General features: G+C 37.3%; 1 protein-coding gene across 3 annotated transcripts in view; it reads right to left on the bottom strand.

Annotated features, from left to right (window-relative positions):
• LOC114657991 (tumor necrosis factor receptor superfamily member 5-like) overlaps positions 1-18,107 on the bottom strand; it is a 69,424-nt gene extending 51,317 nt beyond the window's left edge. For 2 of the 3 annotated variants that reach the window (XM_028810001.2, XM_028810002.2), the window contains exons 1-2: positions 17,429-18,107; positions 13,746-13,941 (exon numbers count right to left, since the gene is read on the bottom strand). In XM_028810001.2, the coding sequence (XP_028665834.1) occupies positions 13,746-13,826 (81 nt within the window). In that variant the 5' untranslated portion in view covers positions 13,827-13,941; positions 17,429-18,107. Of the gene's footprint in view, positions 1-13,745; positions 13,942-17,421 lie in introns of all 3 variants that reach the window. The other variant, XM_051931732.1, reaches the window with a different exon arrangement.
• Positions 18,108-18,242: the final 135 nt, after the last annotated feature.

Below are 18,242 nucleotides of genomic sequence, written 5' to 3'. Positions count from 1 at the left end.
GTTTTTCTGACCATGCTTAAGGTGTTTAACATGCTTGGCATGCTTAACTTGCTAATTGAGCCTCAACTCATGTACTTTTACAACACTCTGTAATTAATGAAATAGGTTCATGAATTATCTGGCTGTGACTGATATGTCACTTTGTAGAAAGCTATTCAATGTCTATATTGGTCCCATGTAGAGCCCTGTGATTGACAAATATTGTTGAGGCAGGGTCCAGCTGCCTCGAACCCTGAATAGAATAAAACAGGTTTAGTAATACATGAATATGTGGATGACTGCTGAAAGCACCCCCTATCAATCATTTTATTTCTTCAAATGTGAAAATTAAAATTGGTGTGGCATATTTAATTAATTTTAATTGATTTCTTGGTGAATAATTTGATTGTAATCACAGAAAGCAATTTCAGATATTAAGGACAACATCAAGCAGCTCAGACATCCTAATATTTAATTACTTTTGAAAATGATTTTGTTTGTGGTTCCATTTCAGTGTATGGCAGTGACATGTCCTCCCAAGAGCAGGAACACCACACATAATGAAGAGTCTATAAGAAACATTTTAGGATACAAAGGATAAGTGTCAGTATATCTTACATGTCTCTACTGTCTAAATTAGTGTTTGTTACATAAAAAATATCCATCCATCCATTGTCCAACCCGCTGAATCCGAACACAGGGTCACGGGGGTCTGCTGGAGCCAATCCCAGCCAACACAGGGCACAAGGCAGGGAACCAATCCTGGGCAGGGTGCCAACCCACTGCAGGACACACACAAACACACCAAGCACACACTAGGGCCAATGTAGAATTGCCAATCCACCTAACCTGCATGTCTTTGGACTGTGGGAGGAAACCCACGCAGACACGGGGAGAACATGCAAACTCCACGCAGGGAGGACCCGGGAAGCGAACCCAGGTCCCCAGATCTCCCAACTGCGAGGCAGAAGCGCTACCCACTGCGCCACCGCGCCGCCCACACAAAAAATATTCTCATTGTAAATCAGATGTTTGAGAAAAATAACTTCAAAAAGAGTACAGGACAAAAGGTTTTTCCCAAGTCATAGGTACATGCTTATGAATCCTTGTCCAAACACCTATTAGCCCAGGGATTCCCAAGCTCAGTCCTGGAAGGCCGCAGTGCTTGAAAGGTTTCTGTTACAGCATAATGTGTTAAATAGAAGCAAACTGTTTCTGCAGAAGCGGTTATGACTCAAGCAACATTTCTGTGCTTCACTTCCACTCACCTGTTAAAAATCCCAACCCTTAATTGTTACTTTTAGTCTTAAACAGCTGCATTAACTGATTTGAATTTCTCCTTTTTTATTTAAACAGCAGCCAATTACCAATGACGTACAAATGAAAAATGAGCCAACGGTTCATAGTCAAACTTGGTGCTATTTACACCAGTGTGTGTTGATAAACATATTTGTCTTTTAAATAAATATATGGACAGAAATGCAAAAGAAAAAACTGGAGGACTGAGAATCTGCTCCAGGACACAAATCATTTGGATGATATCCTCAGGAAGGACACACCTATATTTTATAAATTGCCTGATGTGGGAGAGTGAAAAACACTACAAGTCTCTAAAGTTAGGTAGCAAGTTCCAATATCAACAAGGATCGAGTTTTAATTAAACAACCTGGCTGCAACACAAACCTGCAGCCAGAACTGCTCACCAGAAACAACCTGGCCGCGACAAAAAACTGCAGCCAGAACTGCTCACCTGGACTGAACTTGGGAACGCCTACCCTTGTGTTGGGCTGCTATATCTATTGTCAAAAATCTTCACCAAACATACATGTAGATGACATCAATAAATTTGTTGAATGAAAGAATCTTCCAGATAAAAACATCACAACAAAGCATGCCAGTGTAATGCACCATGCCCATTATGCCAGATTCTACCAGACCTTTAAGCCTGTTGAAAACGTCAATGTGCATTTGACCTGTAAATCACACTATACAACTGCTAACAGAAAAAGTTTGAAACATTTCATAACACTATTTTACATGTGTAACAAATTATGGAATAAACAGTATATAAAAGATTATATTCATTTTAGAGCAAGTGTAACAAACAAACCATTTTTATTTTTATTATGCTTTATGTCTGGCTCATCTAGGTAACTAACCAATCGAGATTAACTTCATTTTACAGCAGCAAAATGGCACAGAAATTAATGCTACTATCCCACGTACGCAGGAGACAACCTGCGCAAAATTTCCATGATTTTGTTTCTAAACGAGGCTTTTCTGACACATTTCAAACATGTCTAATAGGGCTGCAATAACTAATCAATAAAATTATTAAATTCATTACCACAGATTTTCATTATCAAATAGTTGGATCAGTGATGTCAAGCGCATTACGTTACGCCATCACATTCTGCAGCAGCGCTTTTCAACATGGCGGAGACGGAGGGAGACGAAAGTCTAAAATTGAGACCTGAAACGTCTAAAGTATGGTAACACTTTGTGTGAAAGCCTTTCAAAGAAATGGTTGTGAAATATGCAATGCAGAATCGTCATGGCATGGGAATAAGACAGTCATTCATGAGCATCTGAAAAGGAAACACATGAGAGCAAATGAAGATTTCTTTCAGCACAGTAAGCTAACTTAAGATAACTTCCCACTGTTTACTAGGGCACTTTCAAACTTGGCTTATTGGATCAGAGACCATTCCCGAGTCAGTACTTTGCTCCACCCCTGCTGCACTTGTTTCCTTACAGACTATGTGATTCTGCAGTACTTGGGTGCATACTCATCATTTACAATTGTTATCAATAATGGAATAGGAATAATGAATAATTTGGAGCAGTTTGTAGCTTTTGAGCTACTGGCATTAACTTGGTTCTATTAATATACATTGCGAGTGTGAAAGTGACCTTAAAAACAACTTTAGGGCTATTGTTGAATTGGTATTTCTGTTACAGATACATTATTTAAAACTGGCCAGTTTTAAATACAGGCAGCCCCTAAAGTATGAACAAGATCCGTTTCAAAGTCTGTCGTTAAAGTCAAGGTTATAGATAAGTCAGAATAGATACATATGGATCTTATTTAGTGTCAGTTAGTCAAATATTTGCCATAGTATGTAATATATATTTTACATTTCTATGCATAAAATTAAATAAATAAAAACACTGTGTTAATGGCAATGTGATCTGACTTAAAGCAGCCCATTCCTTGAAGTTGTTGACACCTGAGCAAGTGTTCCCATGTGTAAACTACAATACAAACACATTCACTTGAAGTGAAACGAGAAGTGGATCGCCAACAGCATCAGGGAAACGAAATCTGTGCTGCCACTGTTACTTATCTTGACTCACTCCTAGGCTCGGGAAACAGCAGTAAAGAAGATAACAGAGATGTGGAAGAGGAAGAAATATATGGACAGGTTTTAAGGAATGAGATCCTGACAAACTTTGGAGAGAAACAAGGTGCCAAAGAAAAAAATCCATAACAATAGTGAAACACTAATGAGGCTAGATACAACTGGGACAGATACAGAATAATGAATGACAGAGAGAGAGAGAGAGAGAGAGAGAGAGAGAGAGAGAGACAGATAGTTACTTTATGTATTGTATCTGTCATCACTGCCCATGGAGATACAATTGCAAGTAACAAAGACAGCTTAAGTAACAACTAATTAATAACTCTTGAAAGCTATGTTTATTGTGTTGGACCAATCACATGCAACTTTACAGGGTTTTCTTCTGTGCAAAGATCCTGCAGCTCACTGTACATAACGGGTAGAAAGAAACTGACAGTAATATCATTGCTTTCCCTTTTGACCACCCTAATTTGCTTACATGGTACATGAAATCACCTAAATCAGCTTTAGGTGTCAACCTTCATTTACATGAGTCAGCCTAAACAACATTCATAAGAGGGAACTGTTAACTGGTGTTTTTGCTTTTTTCATTTTCATTGTCAACTGGGTGTATGTTTGTTAGCCTGATTACTGACCAGGCTGAAGTTAGCTACTTATTCATAGCTGTTTATTCATACAAGTCTATAAAGCATAATCGAACCAGTCACATATACAAGGAAAGTCTAGATTATGAAGATATTATAGAAAAGTTCTCTGTAGTGAAAGTTAGGAAAATAAATGTTTTGAAAATAATCTGCTGTTATGTTTACCATCAACTGCAATAAAATCCAGCAAGTAAAAGAAAATAAGATGAATACAATCAATTAAAAACAATGAGAACATGGAGCATCTGAAGATTTCTCACAATAATTGCTTTACATTTATCGAGGTACAAAAATGTACTTTTTCCTTTTTATTATTAGTGCTATGATGTAACCAATACATGAAAAATTAATAATTTATTGCAAAAACTGCATTTTTAAAATTTTGCAAGGCATGTGTACTTTGCATTAAAACGTTCACACAGACCGAAAAATGTCTTTTTATCTAAACTGCACTTGAATATACAGTGCCTGTAAGAATATATATCTATTATATAAAAAAATTGGGGGTTGAGATGTAATCATCTCGGGGAGACACTTTGAAGTCCCGTAAGACTACTTGCACGTCACGCCCTACTTACAAACAATTTCTTTGAGACACTTTAACATCCTGGGAGACAAGAAAGTGAGACAAAAGGACAGCTGCTGTACAGGCTTTTAAATGATTGTCGCGGAGCATGACATGCAGAACACGCAGCTCGGCAGCAGCTGTACAGGCTTTTAAATGATCATCGCACAGTGCGACATGCAGATCACGCAGCTTGGTAGCAGCAGCTGATTCGTCTGCATCTCCTTAGCGTGCGTTCAGCCCGCCTCCCCTTCACAACGCGAGCGCTAGAGACGCAAAGTGGCGAGTGTGAAGCGCTGAAGAGAGGGGTTAGAGGGTGGGTGAGTGAAGCGAGTAGGGGGCAAAGACCTCCAAGTTTATTACAATAAAATATGCAAATGTCAAATATGGTTATCAGTAACAGTACTCGGAAGTGTGGTAAACAGTAATAAAGAATTTATTAATTTATCTATTCTTTTTTAACAAGAAAAAAGTGGTGAAATAAATTACACAGGCTCATGAAAACTGTAAAACAAGTACAGTGGAACCTCGGGTACCCGAGGTAATTTCCCCCATAGGATTGTATGTAAATACAATTAATTTGTTCCAGACCGTATGAGCTGTATGTAAATATACTGTATATACGCTCGTTCGCGCTCTCTCTCTCTCGCTCGCTCAATCGCGCTCTCTCTCTCTCGCTCGCTCAATCACGCTCTCTCTCTCTCGTTGCACAGGGAATGCACAGGAAGAGACTGAACACGAGCAGAAATCATCGCCGTGTATGAACGGGAAGGAAAAGTGGCTTGTTTGTCACCCGAGTGTGTGGTCATGAACAGATGCAAAAGTTTGGCGAACTTTTTGGTCGTAACCCTATTTGTACGTGGTCCGAGACGTTCGTGATCCGAGGTTCCAATGTATTGCTTTTTATTTTAACACAAAATCCAAAAATTAATTTCCTTAAGCAGCATACATCAGTCATCTAATAGCACTGACCAGTTACTTTAATTGAGCAGGGAACTATTTGACCATCCTGCATCTATATACAGTGCATCCAGAAAGTATTCACAGCGCATCACTTTTTCCACCTTTTGTTATGTTACAGCCTTATTCCAAATTGGATTAAATTCATTTTTTTCTTCAGAATTCTGCACACAACACCCCATAATGACAATGTGAAAAAAGTTTACTTGAGGTTTTTGCAAATTTATTAAAAATAAAAAACTGAGAAATCACATTTACATAAGTATTCACGGCCTTTGCTCAATACTTTGTCGATGCACCTTTGGCAGCAATTACAGCCTCAAGTCTTGTTGAATATGATGCCACAAGCTTGGCACATCTATCCTTGGCCAGTTTCGCCCATTCCTCTTTGCAGCATCTCTCAAGCTCTATCAGGTTGGATGGGAAGCGTCGGTGCACAGCCATTTTAAGATCTCTCCAGAGATGTTCAATCGGATTCAAGTCTGGGCTCTGGCTGGGCCACTCAAGGACATTCACAGAGTTGTCCTGAAGCCACTCCTTTGATACCTTGGCTGTGTGCTTAGGGTCGTTGTCCTGCTGAAAGATGAACCGTCGCCCCAGTCTGAGGTCAAGAGCGCTCTGGAGCAGGTTTTCATCCAAGATGTCTCTGTACATTGCTGCAGTCATCTTTCCCTTTATCCTGACTAGTCTCCCAGTTCCTGCTGCTGAAAAACATCCCCACAGCATGATGCTGCCACCACCATGCTTCACTGTAGGGATGGTGCCAGGTTTCCTCCAAATGTGATGCCTGGCATTCACACCAACGAGTTGAATCTTTGTCTCATCAGACCAGAGAATTTTCTTTCTCATGGTCTGAGAGTCCTTCAGGTGCCTTTTGGCAAACTCCAGGCGGGCTGCCATGTGCCTTTTACTAAGGAGTGGCTTCCGTCTGGCCACTCTACCACACAGGCCTGATTGGTGGATTGCTGCAGAGATGGTTGTCCTTCTGGAAGGTTCTCCTCTCTCCACAGAGGACCTCTGGAGCTCTGACAGAGTGACCATCGGGTTCTTGGTCACCTCCCTGAATAAGGCCCTTCTCCCCCGATCGCTCAGTTTAGATGGCCAGCCAGCTCTAGGAAGAGTCCTGGTGGTTTTGAACTTCTTCCACTTATGGATGATGGAGGCCACTGTGCTCATTGGGACCTTCAAAACTGCAGAAATTTTTCTGTAAACTTCCCCAGATATGTGCCTCGAGACAATCCTGTCTCGGAGGTCTACAGACAATTCCTTTGACTTCATGTTTGGTTTGTGCTCTGACATGAACTGTCAACTGTGGGACCTTATATAGACAGGTGTGTGCCTTTCCAAATCATGTCCAATTAACTAAATTTACCACAGGTGGACTCCAATTAAGCTGCAGAAACATCTCAATGATGATCAATGGAAACAGGATGCACCTGGGCTCAATTTTGAGCTTCATGGCAAAGGCTGTCAATACTTATGTATATGTGCTTTATCAATTGTTTTATTTTTAATAAATTTGCAAAAATCTCAAGTAAATTTTTTCACGTTGTCATTATGGGGTGTTGTGTGTAGAATTCTGAGGAAAAAAATGAATTTAATCCATTTTGGAATAAGGCTGTAACATAACAAAATGTGGAAAAAGTGATGCGCTGTGAATACTTTCTGGATGCACTGTATATTAAATATGATGCAAAGCTGACGGATTGACTCAAATGGTCACTAACTCATCAACACAAACACTGTTTCCCGCTTAGTTAAAAAGCTGAAATTTGGATGGTACATCAAGGTCAGTAGGCATCTGATAAGAAAAGACATTTTGATACATCAGTATTTAGGGGTAAAGGTCCCCTTATAATAGAAAAACTAAATACAACAACAACAACATTTATTTATATAGCATTTTTTCATACAAAAAGTAGCTCAAAGTGCTTTACATAATGAAGAAAAGAAAAATAAAAGACAAAATAAGAAATTAAAATAAGACAACATTAGTTAACACAGAAAAGGAGTAAGGTTCGATGGCCAGGGTGAACAGAAAAAACAAAAAAAAACTCCAGACGGCTGGAGAAAAAAATAAAATCTGCAGGGGTTCCAGGCCATGAGACCGCCCAGTCCCTTCTGGACATTCTACCTAACATAAATACGCCAAAATCTCAAAAATGTCTCGATGGGTGTGACTGAAATTTGGTGACGTTATAGAAACAAGAAAATTAGCCAACACATTTTTTTTTTAATTTATCGATAACATTTTTTTTATTTTACAATATTTATTAATATTATGCTGACTCACATTCTCTCGGCTGTGCTGACAGCATGCTTTACGCAAATGAAGCACTGTCAGGCCATGTGAAAAGCACCACTAACCAATATGGTGGACAGATAATGATGTCTTGGACAGGAAAAAAGAGTCATGATTATATTGTAAAATGGAAAGAGAAAGTTTGGCAAGGCTAGAAAGAAGCAAAGTTCAAAGGTTTGTAAGCACTGTTTTTTTTACTGTTGACTACCAGCACTCTTAGATGCATCCGGGCTCACATCTTAATTATCCTTTACGCTTCAACAAACTCCTAGCATGAACTATCGAACACCATGAAGCACTCTTAAATGAATAATAGGCACGCATATCCCCTTGAATTGTCGAACACCGATAAGCACCTCACATGAACAAAGAGCTGGGGGTTAGGGTATTGTTCACTGCAAAGTACCAACACATAAACGAAGACGGGGTAGGGTTCACGGGAGACACAAGTGCATTACCAAAGGGAGAAAGGCACAATAACAACTACACGGGAAGGTGAATGAATGACACATTAACAGCTCTGTGGCAGCTAAAAAGTGCTGCAAGGCTTCCAGAAAAAAGGAGAGCAGCTTAGAGGGAACACAGCCGATTACCTGTTTCAATTCAAAAGAATATGTTTTTCTGTAAAATGGTGTTTTGCAAAGACCATCAACAAAAGCTAAGTCACTAGGAAAAGCAGAAAAAAGCAGGAATTGATTTAATGCAGAAATGGTTTACTCATGGAGAACAGTGAATATTTGAAGAGTAGGCAGCTCCCCTGTACTAACAATAGTAATATTATTTATTATTTGGCTAATGCCGTTATGCAAGGTGACTTTCAACATTTCAGATACAATTGGTTACATTTCCTTTGTTTTTCCAATTGGAGAACAGGCAGGTGAAGAGATTTGCTCATGGTTCACACAGTGTCAGTTGCACAATTTGAACCAACAGCCTCAGGGTTTGAAGTCCTAGGTCCAAATTCTTAAACACTACAACACACTACCTGTCAATAATATTAGTTATTGGTAAAAAAAAAAAAGATAAAAAAACTACAAATATTGTACATAGAAAAAATCATATTTAATTCCATAGTATTTCTGATACACCCAATTAACTGATGGAAATATAACTGATGCCCACTGTCTTATTGGGCTGCAACGATTAGTCAACGTAATCGACGAAGTTGACTACAAAAAATCGTCGACACGGATTTTTTATTGTCGACGCGTTAAAAACAGAATCTTCAATAGAGGCTCCAGTCAGAAAGAACCACATTGGTTTTTGTAACTGCAATGCACTACATGAACGTCTGGGGGCAGTATCGTTTGTTATTGTTTGTCAAGACTGCACACAGTCCTACCAATGAAGAAGAACGTCGGAGGATAAGAAGAATGTAGAGGAACTTAAACGTGGTTGCAATGGCGAGTCGGACAGAGGAGGGGGAAGGAGATGGAAAAAAATTGAGACAGAAACTTTCGAAAGTGTGGGAGCACTTCACTGAAAAAGAAAAAAAAAGCTGAATGCAGATTATGCAAAGCGGAGCCTTCTTCTCACAGCAGCACCACAATGATGCATGAGCATCTGAAACTTACACTGAGACACGACTATAGCCAGTTGCAGCATTCATCGAATATACATCACCAAATATACTTGGCTCCGGCGTGTTGGCAAATTGTACTGAGAAACAACTTTAGCCAGTTGCGGAGCTCAATGAATGTACGTCGCCGAGTGTACTCGGCTTCAGCGTGCTTCCAAATTGCACTGGAAGCCGACTCCAGCTGGTTCCAGCGGTTTAAGGGTTAAGTGAATATAATTTCAGTTATGTTTGCTAACGTGTTTGGAGCTATAGTAAATGAGTGAATAGGAGCAGCTGAGCCGTCCTAGTTTTTTTTTCTTCTTTTTTCGTATAATATTTGAGTTCATATGAATAGTAAACCATCTCTAACCAACGTTAGGTAACTTGTGTTTTGGGGTATAGCCGTAATTAGCTTGTTACATATTTTAGTCCGTTATCTTTTTATTTTGGCATAATATAGTACATGATGTGATAAACTACAACACTTTTCTTTCAGAGTATGATGATTAAAATATATTTCTCTGTCTGCAAAATCATTCTTGTGTATTCCTGCTACCTCTACTCCCTCTGTGCGTCTCTTCTCAGCAACTGGGAACATTGTCTCAAAGAAGAGACACAGCCTCACACCAGTCGAAATGCTCACATTCCTGCACTGCAATCAGGAACATATGAACTGAATCTTTTATAAGCTGTACATTATTGTTTTATTTTATTTGAATTGAAGCTTTATTTAAACTTTTGGACTTTAAAACACACCAGTGGCCATTTTTAGTTAAGTTAAATGCACTTTTTTTGTTTAAAGACTATGTGCACTTTAGTTTGTATTGTTTAATGTACAGCATTTCTTGTTTATTGTGATAGTCACACTAATATAAAACATCTGATTATTTTCAAATTCATATGTTTCACTGGTTGTTATTTTAATTTGATTATTATTAATTTTAATCGTGTTAATGCAGAGACATCAGGGTGACGTTCACAGGTGGACAGATGTGAGCAGATGAAGTAAGACATTCACTGGAGCCCAGAACAGGATGTGAAACCACAGGTCGCAGGCATCAAAATAGTCAGGCATGAAATAATCGTGACTAATCGGAATAAAAATTGAATGATTAGTCAACCACCAAAATAATTATTAGTTACAGCCCTATTGTCTTAATAAATTTTCTAGGTGAAACCAAGTAACACAGCTACTTTGAAAGTAAAAGGATAATCTTCCTCATTTGTAAAACGGATATCCATTTCATTTATAACAAAAGAAGTTATTCAATAAAAAATACAAACCAATTTGTTCTTGAAATGATGTACGATAATGAGACGGAAATCTAAAAAAATCCTGTATATCAAGTAGCAACTTGCTGATTTAAATGACATTAGTTAAAAGATCTTCTAAACAAAGACTGTAATATCAAATATATTGACAAGAGACAAGTAATGAAGAGAGAGAGAGAGAGAGAGAGAGAGAGAGAGAGAGAGAGAGAGAGAGAAAGAGAGAGAGAGTGGTATTGCTGAAGGTGACTATGGAAAATAATTGGGAAAGGTAAGTAAGTGATCCAGGGTAGGTAGGGCAATTACTTGCTTACGTAGACCCTAAGCACTAAAGCCTCTATTGTTTTAACCAATTTTGTTACACTTTTGTTCTGCCTTCTGTTGTAGTTAATCCTTCCTTCTTAAAAAAAAGTTATCTTTTTCATTTACTTTGATATCGTGCGTCTTAGTTTGGGTCCAGGGACAGCTTGAGAGCAGCACTCCGTAAAGTATGTTAATTCTGATTACAATATTTGTTTTTATGTTTAATGGCATTTAATTAGAACACATGTAGTTGAGAAAAGCAGAATTTACGCACAAATGAGAAATACTCCTCATTTGAACCTCCCGGTGACCTTTAAAGGCTTAATTAATATGGCTACATCCAACCACTTAAACTTAGGACAGGAAGCCTCTTCTGTACACGAGATAAGAACTTGTGTATTCCAGCTACAATGGCTGTTAATCTGCTTCTGCTGTCTAACAAAATGCAATTTCTCTGCACTAGTGATCAACTCAAAAACTGATCCATGTGCTCAATTCAAAACGTTTGATACTGAAAGTTACATAACCCTAATGCACACTTTATATTACATTAAAAAAATAATCATGGTATTTAATCACACATAATTTTACATCTACTCAGAGATGAGGGAACTGAAAAAAAAACAATTATGGAACATCTTTCAAATGTACTGTATTCAATTAAACCAACATAAACTAGAAATGAAAACTGTACCTACTGGAGTTGTCACGATAAAAAAAAAAAATTCAAACTTCTATACAATATTAAGAAAATGTTTGAAGTTTGATACCATTTTTAATACCCAATACAATACATAATGTAACTCGATAAAAAAAATCAATAAATTGCAATTCTTTATGTGTTAAAATCTTTACATTAATGGAAACCAATAATAACAAGTTTAGTCTTTAAAGCACAGGAAAAATTAACTACAGTAGTAGTCAATAGCCTTGGTGTTAACTTTAATGTGCATTATGGCCCATCCCAAAAAGTACAGTTCCCATTCCCCCACAATCGTAATCTTTTATAGGCAGATTTCAATTCAGAGCTGGTTTCTCCAACATAATGAGGAAACTGCAACAAAACAGGGTCATCATCAAAGTAAAGAAAATCATCAAATAACAATCATTGCTATACTAAGCTGCTTTTTTCATGATACAGCTCAAAGAAAAAATGTCCATGTTGCAGCACTCACACAGACCCCATCTATTAAGCAGTGCCACAGCCAGCCAAATCCAATCAACTTTCACTTTAGTCACCATCCCACAATTCAGTTTTATTAAAATATACCGAATATATGAGCACATGGAGGAGCAGCACCACTATTTAAGCATTTGAGCACTGAAATGTTTAGCACCTTACATGAAATAGTAAATGTGGCTAAAAAGATTTGTGGTGAGGGATTAAAAAAATCGACTGACAGAGCCCTAGTGCTAGAGACTGCTGTCCCTGAATGAGCAGTGCAGAATAAAACTGCCTGCAGGTAAGAATAATTGCAGACCCATCTTTTAACATATAGAAAAACACCAAACATCCGTAATTTAAATTAACAGTTTATAGGCTATTCTGATTAATGTTTCCAGAATTTAAAAACACGATAATATAAGAAACAGGGCTGCAACCCAAGCCATGCCCATTGGTAGCCTACGAGGCTCAACTGTCAAAGGTCAGAGCAAACCAAAAGTGCATTCATAAGGTAGACTGTAGTATTAATACCATGAGTATAAAAAAATTTTAAAATGTTATAATCGTTACTTATCAATATTTTGATACTTTTAACAACCCTAGTGCCTACATATTTGAATTCATACCATCTGAACTTGTTTGAACATAATTATCGATATTGCAATAGAGAATTTAGTTATACGTAAGGCAAGTTAAATGCACTGCCAATCAGCTTGTTTAATACGTATTCCATATATGATCTGAAGCTCCCCAGCAGCATATTTGAATTTTCCAAACTAGTTTATACCAGATGTTATGTAAATAAAGGCACATTCCCCAAAGGTTGTTTTTCATAAATAAAAGCCTAACACTTTTCAGTTTGTAAAATGGGTATTTTAATTAATAGAAATTAGCGGAATGGACAAACCACATTTGCATTAGCCACAACAATTTAAAACTGGTGAAAATCATTGATATCCCCATTCTAGGCTTATTTGGAGTCAGCAATTAATGCAACATGCATATCTTTAAATACCCTGGAAGGGTTACAGTAGAACTAAAGACAAACACAAAATGAGCACAGGGAGAATGTCAAAACTTCACATAGAATGTGACCAGGCTGGAAATTCAACCCACAGCCAGAGAGCTGTGAGACAGAAGTGACAACCACTGCATCACCAAAACATCTAACTAAAAGCTAATCAAAAACAATTTCAACAATAAATTTATTCAGTAAAATGTACAAATTAATGTCTACTGCTAATAAAAAAAAATCTACATAATGTCCTGTAAGGCTGGAATAACATAGAAAGAAAAGATTACACATATTTTTACCATTGCAGCTGCAAGACTTCCTTAAGTAAGGAAAAACAAGTGCATATATTTTTTCTTGTTTGAAGTAATACTCAAGAGAGAGATTGCAAAGCTTACTTAACATGTTACACCCAGACCACAAGCCAATAACACAGGGCTGTTAATCTTTATTTTTCCTTATGATTCCATACATTGGGATACTGTGTGGACAGTTCCATACAGCATTTATGGTAGTTACTTCTGAGGTTCTAAAACCTTAATATACATTTATAATTGGTTGCATCATATTGGATCAGATTTATTGGATACGTGTTGTATTATACTTGAAAAGTGAATAAAGTTTACCTTTTCCTGACCAAAAATGACACTGAGCAGTGCCAGTAACCCAAGTGAAATCTGAAGTTGAGTCTTGAAGATGAAATCCATCACAAAAAAGGCAGCAACACCAGAAACCGTAATCAGCAAAGACTAATACTTCTCCAGGAAGGGAGGCAAAGACCATGTAAAAGGTCAACAACTCATGGCAGGTCTGCATTAAATGCTGAAAAAGAGACAATTTGAGTTGAGTTCCAAATTACTACTATTATATTCTATGATATTTCAAATCATATTTAATTAGTATACCAAACACGATCATATTAAAATCAAACTGATACCTTGAGAGTATGCTCTGGCATAAACGTTTTGAAGCTTCTGAGGTCAGATTCCAGCTCTTTGCATGATAACTATAGCATTAAGAAACTCAATACATTACTTGAAAAATTATCAGTTCACTATAGTACTGAGCATAACCTGCATCTTTAATTAATCATTAAATTACTGTATTAAAAGAAATAATTAAATGCTGTATTTATTTAGATATTTTGATTTGCAGTAGGTTTTGTCTTCAACTGATACATATTTGGTCAATGTAACTAACAGGCCCTCAGCAACAGTACCTTTTACTTCTTGGAGCTTTTAACCACACAAATAAATAAAATGCCCACATACTTAAGCTTTTCTTATTTAAAAATGTAATTGTTTTCTACTAGCAGACTCTATCAGCAGGCCAGTTCTCTCCCGCTTTTACTCTAACATCTTGCTTTAACACCCCTTCACTAAAACACACTTTTATAATGCATACTAGAATTGTGAGCATAATTTAAAATATAAATACTGGCATAAATGGCACTTGCAAAGCTGAATAAATACAACTACCTTTAATAAGGACATTGTGCACATGCTGCTATTTCATGATGGCTATTAATAGTTATGTGACATATTTATAAAAAATTAAAATCCTTGGATATTTCAATTACCCATGTTGATCCTCCTTTTCAAAGACATAGATGTTTACTACATATTTTGTGATACTAATATGCATTGCTGTATTATTTTGCTATCAAATAATTCTGTTTAACCTGTGAAATGTGCTACATACAATAAAGTTTAAACAAATAAAGACGAAAGAAAATATATTTTCCAAATACAGTACTGAAGGAGTAAGAGTGAGAGGAACAATTCACAGAACATTGATCATACTAATTTTAAACATTTCTTTACATCCTATGCAGTATAGCTAAACAAATATACATAACATATTCAAATTAGTTATGCAATATTATAAATTATAATGTATTTTACTTAAAGAAATGTGATGAAACTACAATTTAAGTGTGCCACATAACAAATGAATTGTAAAATTTTATACTCACATAATTTAAGTTAACCAAACTAACTAAACAAATAAATCGTAAACACTGAACCACAGTCTCATAACACTGGTCTACAAAAAAATATTTTTTGTTGGCTTCTGGGAACTTCGGAGCAGCTCTTTATTAAGTTTTTTACACTGATTTCATATATGAAATCGGAATTAAGCTAGCATGGCATTTTGAAATACACATCATTGACGTTTTGTTACTTTTGAATATCAATATAATATATCAACACGATATCTGGAGTTTGGACTATGTCCCACCAAAATTGTTTTGATGTGTTTATTCTGAAAACAAACCAGAAGATGATACCAGAGATATGTTAAAGCATATTTATGTCAATTTACCTCAATATTAAAGTGAGGTCAGTGTGCCCAAAAATGTTGGCGGCACTCACTTTTGCGCATATGTACTGCACATCCATCTCTCTTTGCAAGAAACAACAGTAGTCACCCATCATGCTCGGAGTGAATTTTTCTCCGATATCAGTTTTCCATCACCTTTATATCTTGATGAAATCTTTCCCCATGCATCGCTTAGATTTGGTATAAAAAAGTCGAGATGAGAATGTAAAAAATGCATCTTCAGTGACATTCTGTCTCCCGTAAGCTAATATACTTTCAGCATATTCTCCACAAGCTCAGTATAATTTTCTGCTCTGTGACTGTCAAGAAAATTCTGGATAACCTGCACGAATATGAGGGTGTCGATTCAGTTGGCTTCAGTTTCCTTTTGAACTCATTGTCAAGCATCAGTTCACGTATTTCAGGGCCAACAAAAACATCTTCCTTAATTTTGGCTTCACTTTTCTCGAGACGAAACTTATTTCTTAAAAGCTGAAACGCATCACCTTTACTGTCCAGTCACCCTAGTTGTCTAAGACCTGGAACATCATAACTAAAAAATGGGACATGCTGGACGAAAACGGTTTTCAGATTTGAAGTCAGCAAGTGAAATTTGTTAAAGTACAGATGAAAGAATCCCAACAGCAAAATGCTTGTTGACCAGTGTAATTTATGTTGAGTATCTTTTCTTATGATTGAGAGATTTCGACTATGCTTTTCCAAGAGAGGTTATTACATTTCTAAGACAATAATTTTCAAAAATGAACAGGATTATGCATGCACTTACAAAAAATATCATGAGTGATACTAATACAAATGTGGCTACATTTTCACAGTATGCACATATATTTCTCCTCCTTTTACTATTCTACTTTTTGCCATTTTACTTATACAGTATGGTTCTCTAAAACTGTTAACTGCTGTTGGGTAAAGAATGAAAGGTGTGCCAAACTTTAGTTCTTCATTAATATCATTTCCTGCTCAGTTTGTACAGTGCCTTGAGATGGCATTTTCCAAGAATAGTGCACTATATAACAAAGAATGATTGACTGATTACATTAATATTTGCTCCCCTCAAATTTTCAATCTGCTCATTTATTCAGACATTGAAGTTTAAAACAGAATGACTGTTAACAGTGCACCAGGATTTCATAAGTCTGCTTTTCCTGCTACTCCAGGACCCAAATCATCTGTCGAGCAGAAATCTTTACAGTTATACTTGGGATTTCTTTTTTTCAGTTCAACACTGTCAACAAACCCCGGAGGCGGTGCTATGAAAGCCTTTGACAGTCTGGTTTCTACTGTATTTCCATAACTTGTTTCTACTCTGCTCTCCGCGTATCCTACTGTATGGCTGGCTCTGCCCTTATCACATACCTTGTGGTTTCACTAGCACGCTATTTTCTTTCCCTGTCCACACTGTAGTTTGTGTGTTGATGACTGTGCAGCTTGTTGCATCTCCTCCTGCTTCGAGATTTTTTACTGTATGTACGTGGAGAAATACTATATTTATTCTGAAACTGGCTATACAAAGAGTGAATGACTTAAATATTTACTGGCCTCAATTATTTATTTTACTGCTAACTCTAAGATTAAACTCAATAATATGGCTGGGATCCCAAGGACACCACTAAATGAATACATAAACGCGACCTGTACAGGCTCGTGTGCAGCATTCGCTTAACTTTTTTGCGTTGACATTTTATGTTATGTTGTTGTATATGATCAATTTGGAGCTGCTTTTTTACCGTGTGTTTAAAGAAATCGATGTGCTCATTTGAATAAACACCTGTGAACATTTAACGACGATCTGAGCAAGCGCTCACTAAACAGTGGTATTAAAAAGAAAAAACCTGAGAGCTTTACAAATATCGTGGAATAACGGATCCTAAACGTTTCAGCTACATAAAAGATACAGAACCAACAGCTGACTACTCCTAACATTTGAAGAAGTATGTTAAAGGTATGTAAAAGATTGACCACACACCGTGTCTGCCTGTCCGGCGTTGTTCCACCCCAAGCTCCTTACTCCGTCTGTCGGCCTCTGGCGCACTTGTCACGGGCAGCATGTTGAGGGGGTCTTCATCCCTGTTCGGAACCTAGGTGTTGTCCCTTCGTGGAGATAATTATGATGATTGCGATAATAATAATACGAAACTCTGCCCGTTTCGTCACTTCTGTGCCCTAATCCCTCTCGACCACGGGAGTGGTCGCGGCTGTACACTCCAACTCGATGTGCGACGGTGATCCTGAATCAGCCGAATCGGGCTGTCAAAAGGTAGTGTCAATGTCAGCGTATAACACGAACAGAAAAATGCCGGAACTAACAATATGCCCACCGAGAAAACACTTCATGTCAATAGTACTCTTCTTAACATGGCGACGTGTGTCCACTACACGAAAACAGAAATAGTTTCGCTTTTACAAGCAACTGCACACACTATCACTGTGGCCTATAACGCACTTCCTGCTTGGTTTGGTTTCATGCATATGATTAGTTTTTTTTGTGTCACTCAATTTCACAGCATGACATAAGCATCCAGTAAAATTTCTACGTTCTCATTTTTAAATAAAATGTCTTCGTTCTTTTGTTTTCCTCGCCAATGCCAGTAATGTCTTCATAAAGTCGCAAAGAAAACTCTCAGCGTCAGACTCATAAAGGTGCCAAGAATGAACGGGGGCCTAGCGGAGTACCGCACAGCTTCACGGTGGATGCCTGTCAGAACTGTTTTCAAATGTCATAATCAATGTGTTGAGTTTATCTTTACGCTTTAATGTTAGTTTTCAAAGTGCAAAAACAT

Source organism: Erpetoichthys calabaricus, chromosome 9, assembly GCF_900747795.2.
Source record: "Erpetoichthys calabaricus chromosome 9, fErpCal1.3, whole genome shotgun sequence".
In the NCBI taxonomy this organism is placed as follows: Eukaryota; Metazoa; Chordata; class Cladistia; order Polypteriformes; family Polypteridae; genus Erpetoichthys; species Erpetoichthys calabaricus.
Note: the sequence above shows the minus strand (reverse complement) of the source record. Positions and strands in the feature narration are given on the sequence as shown.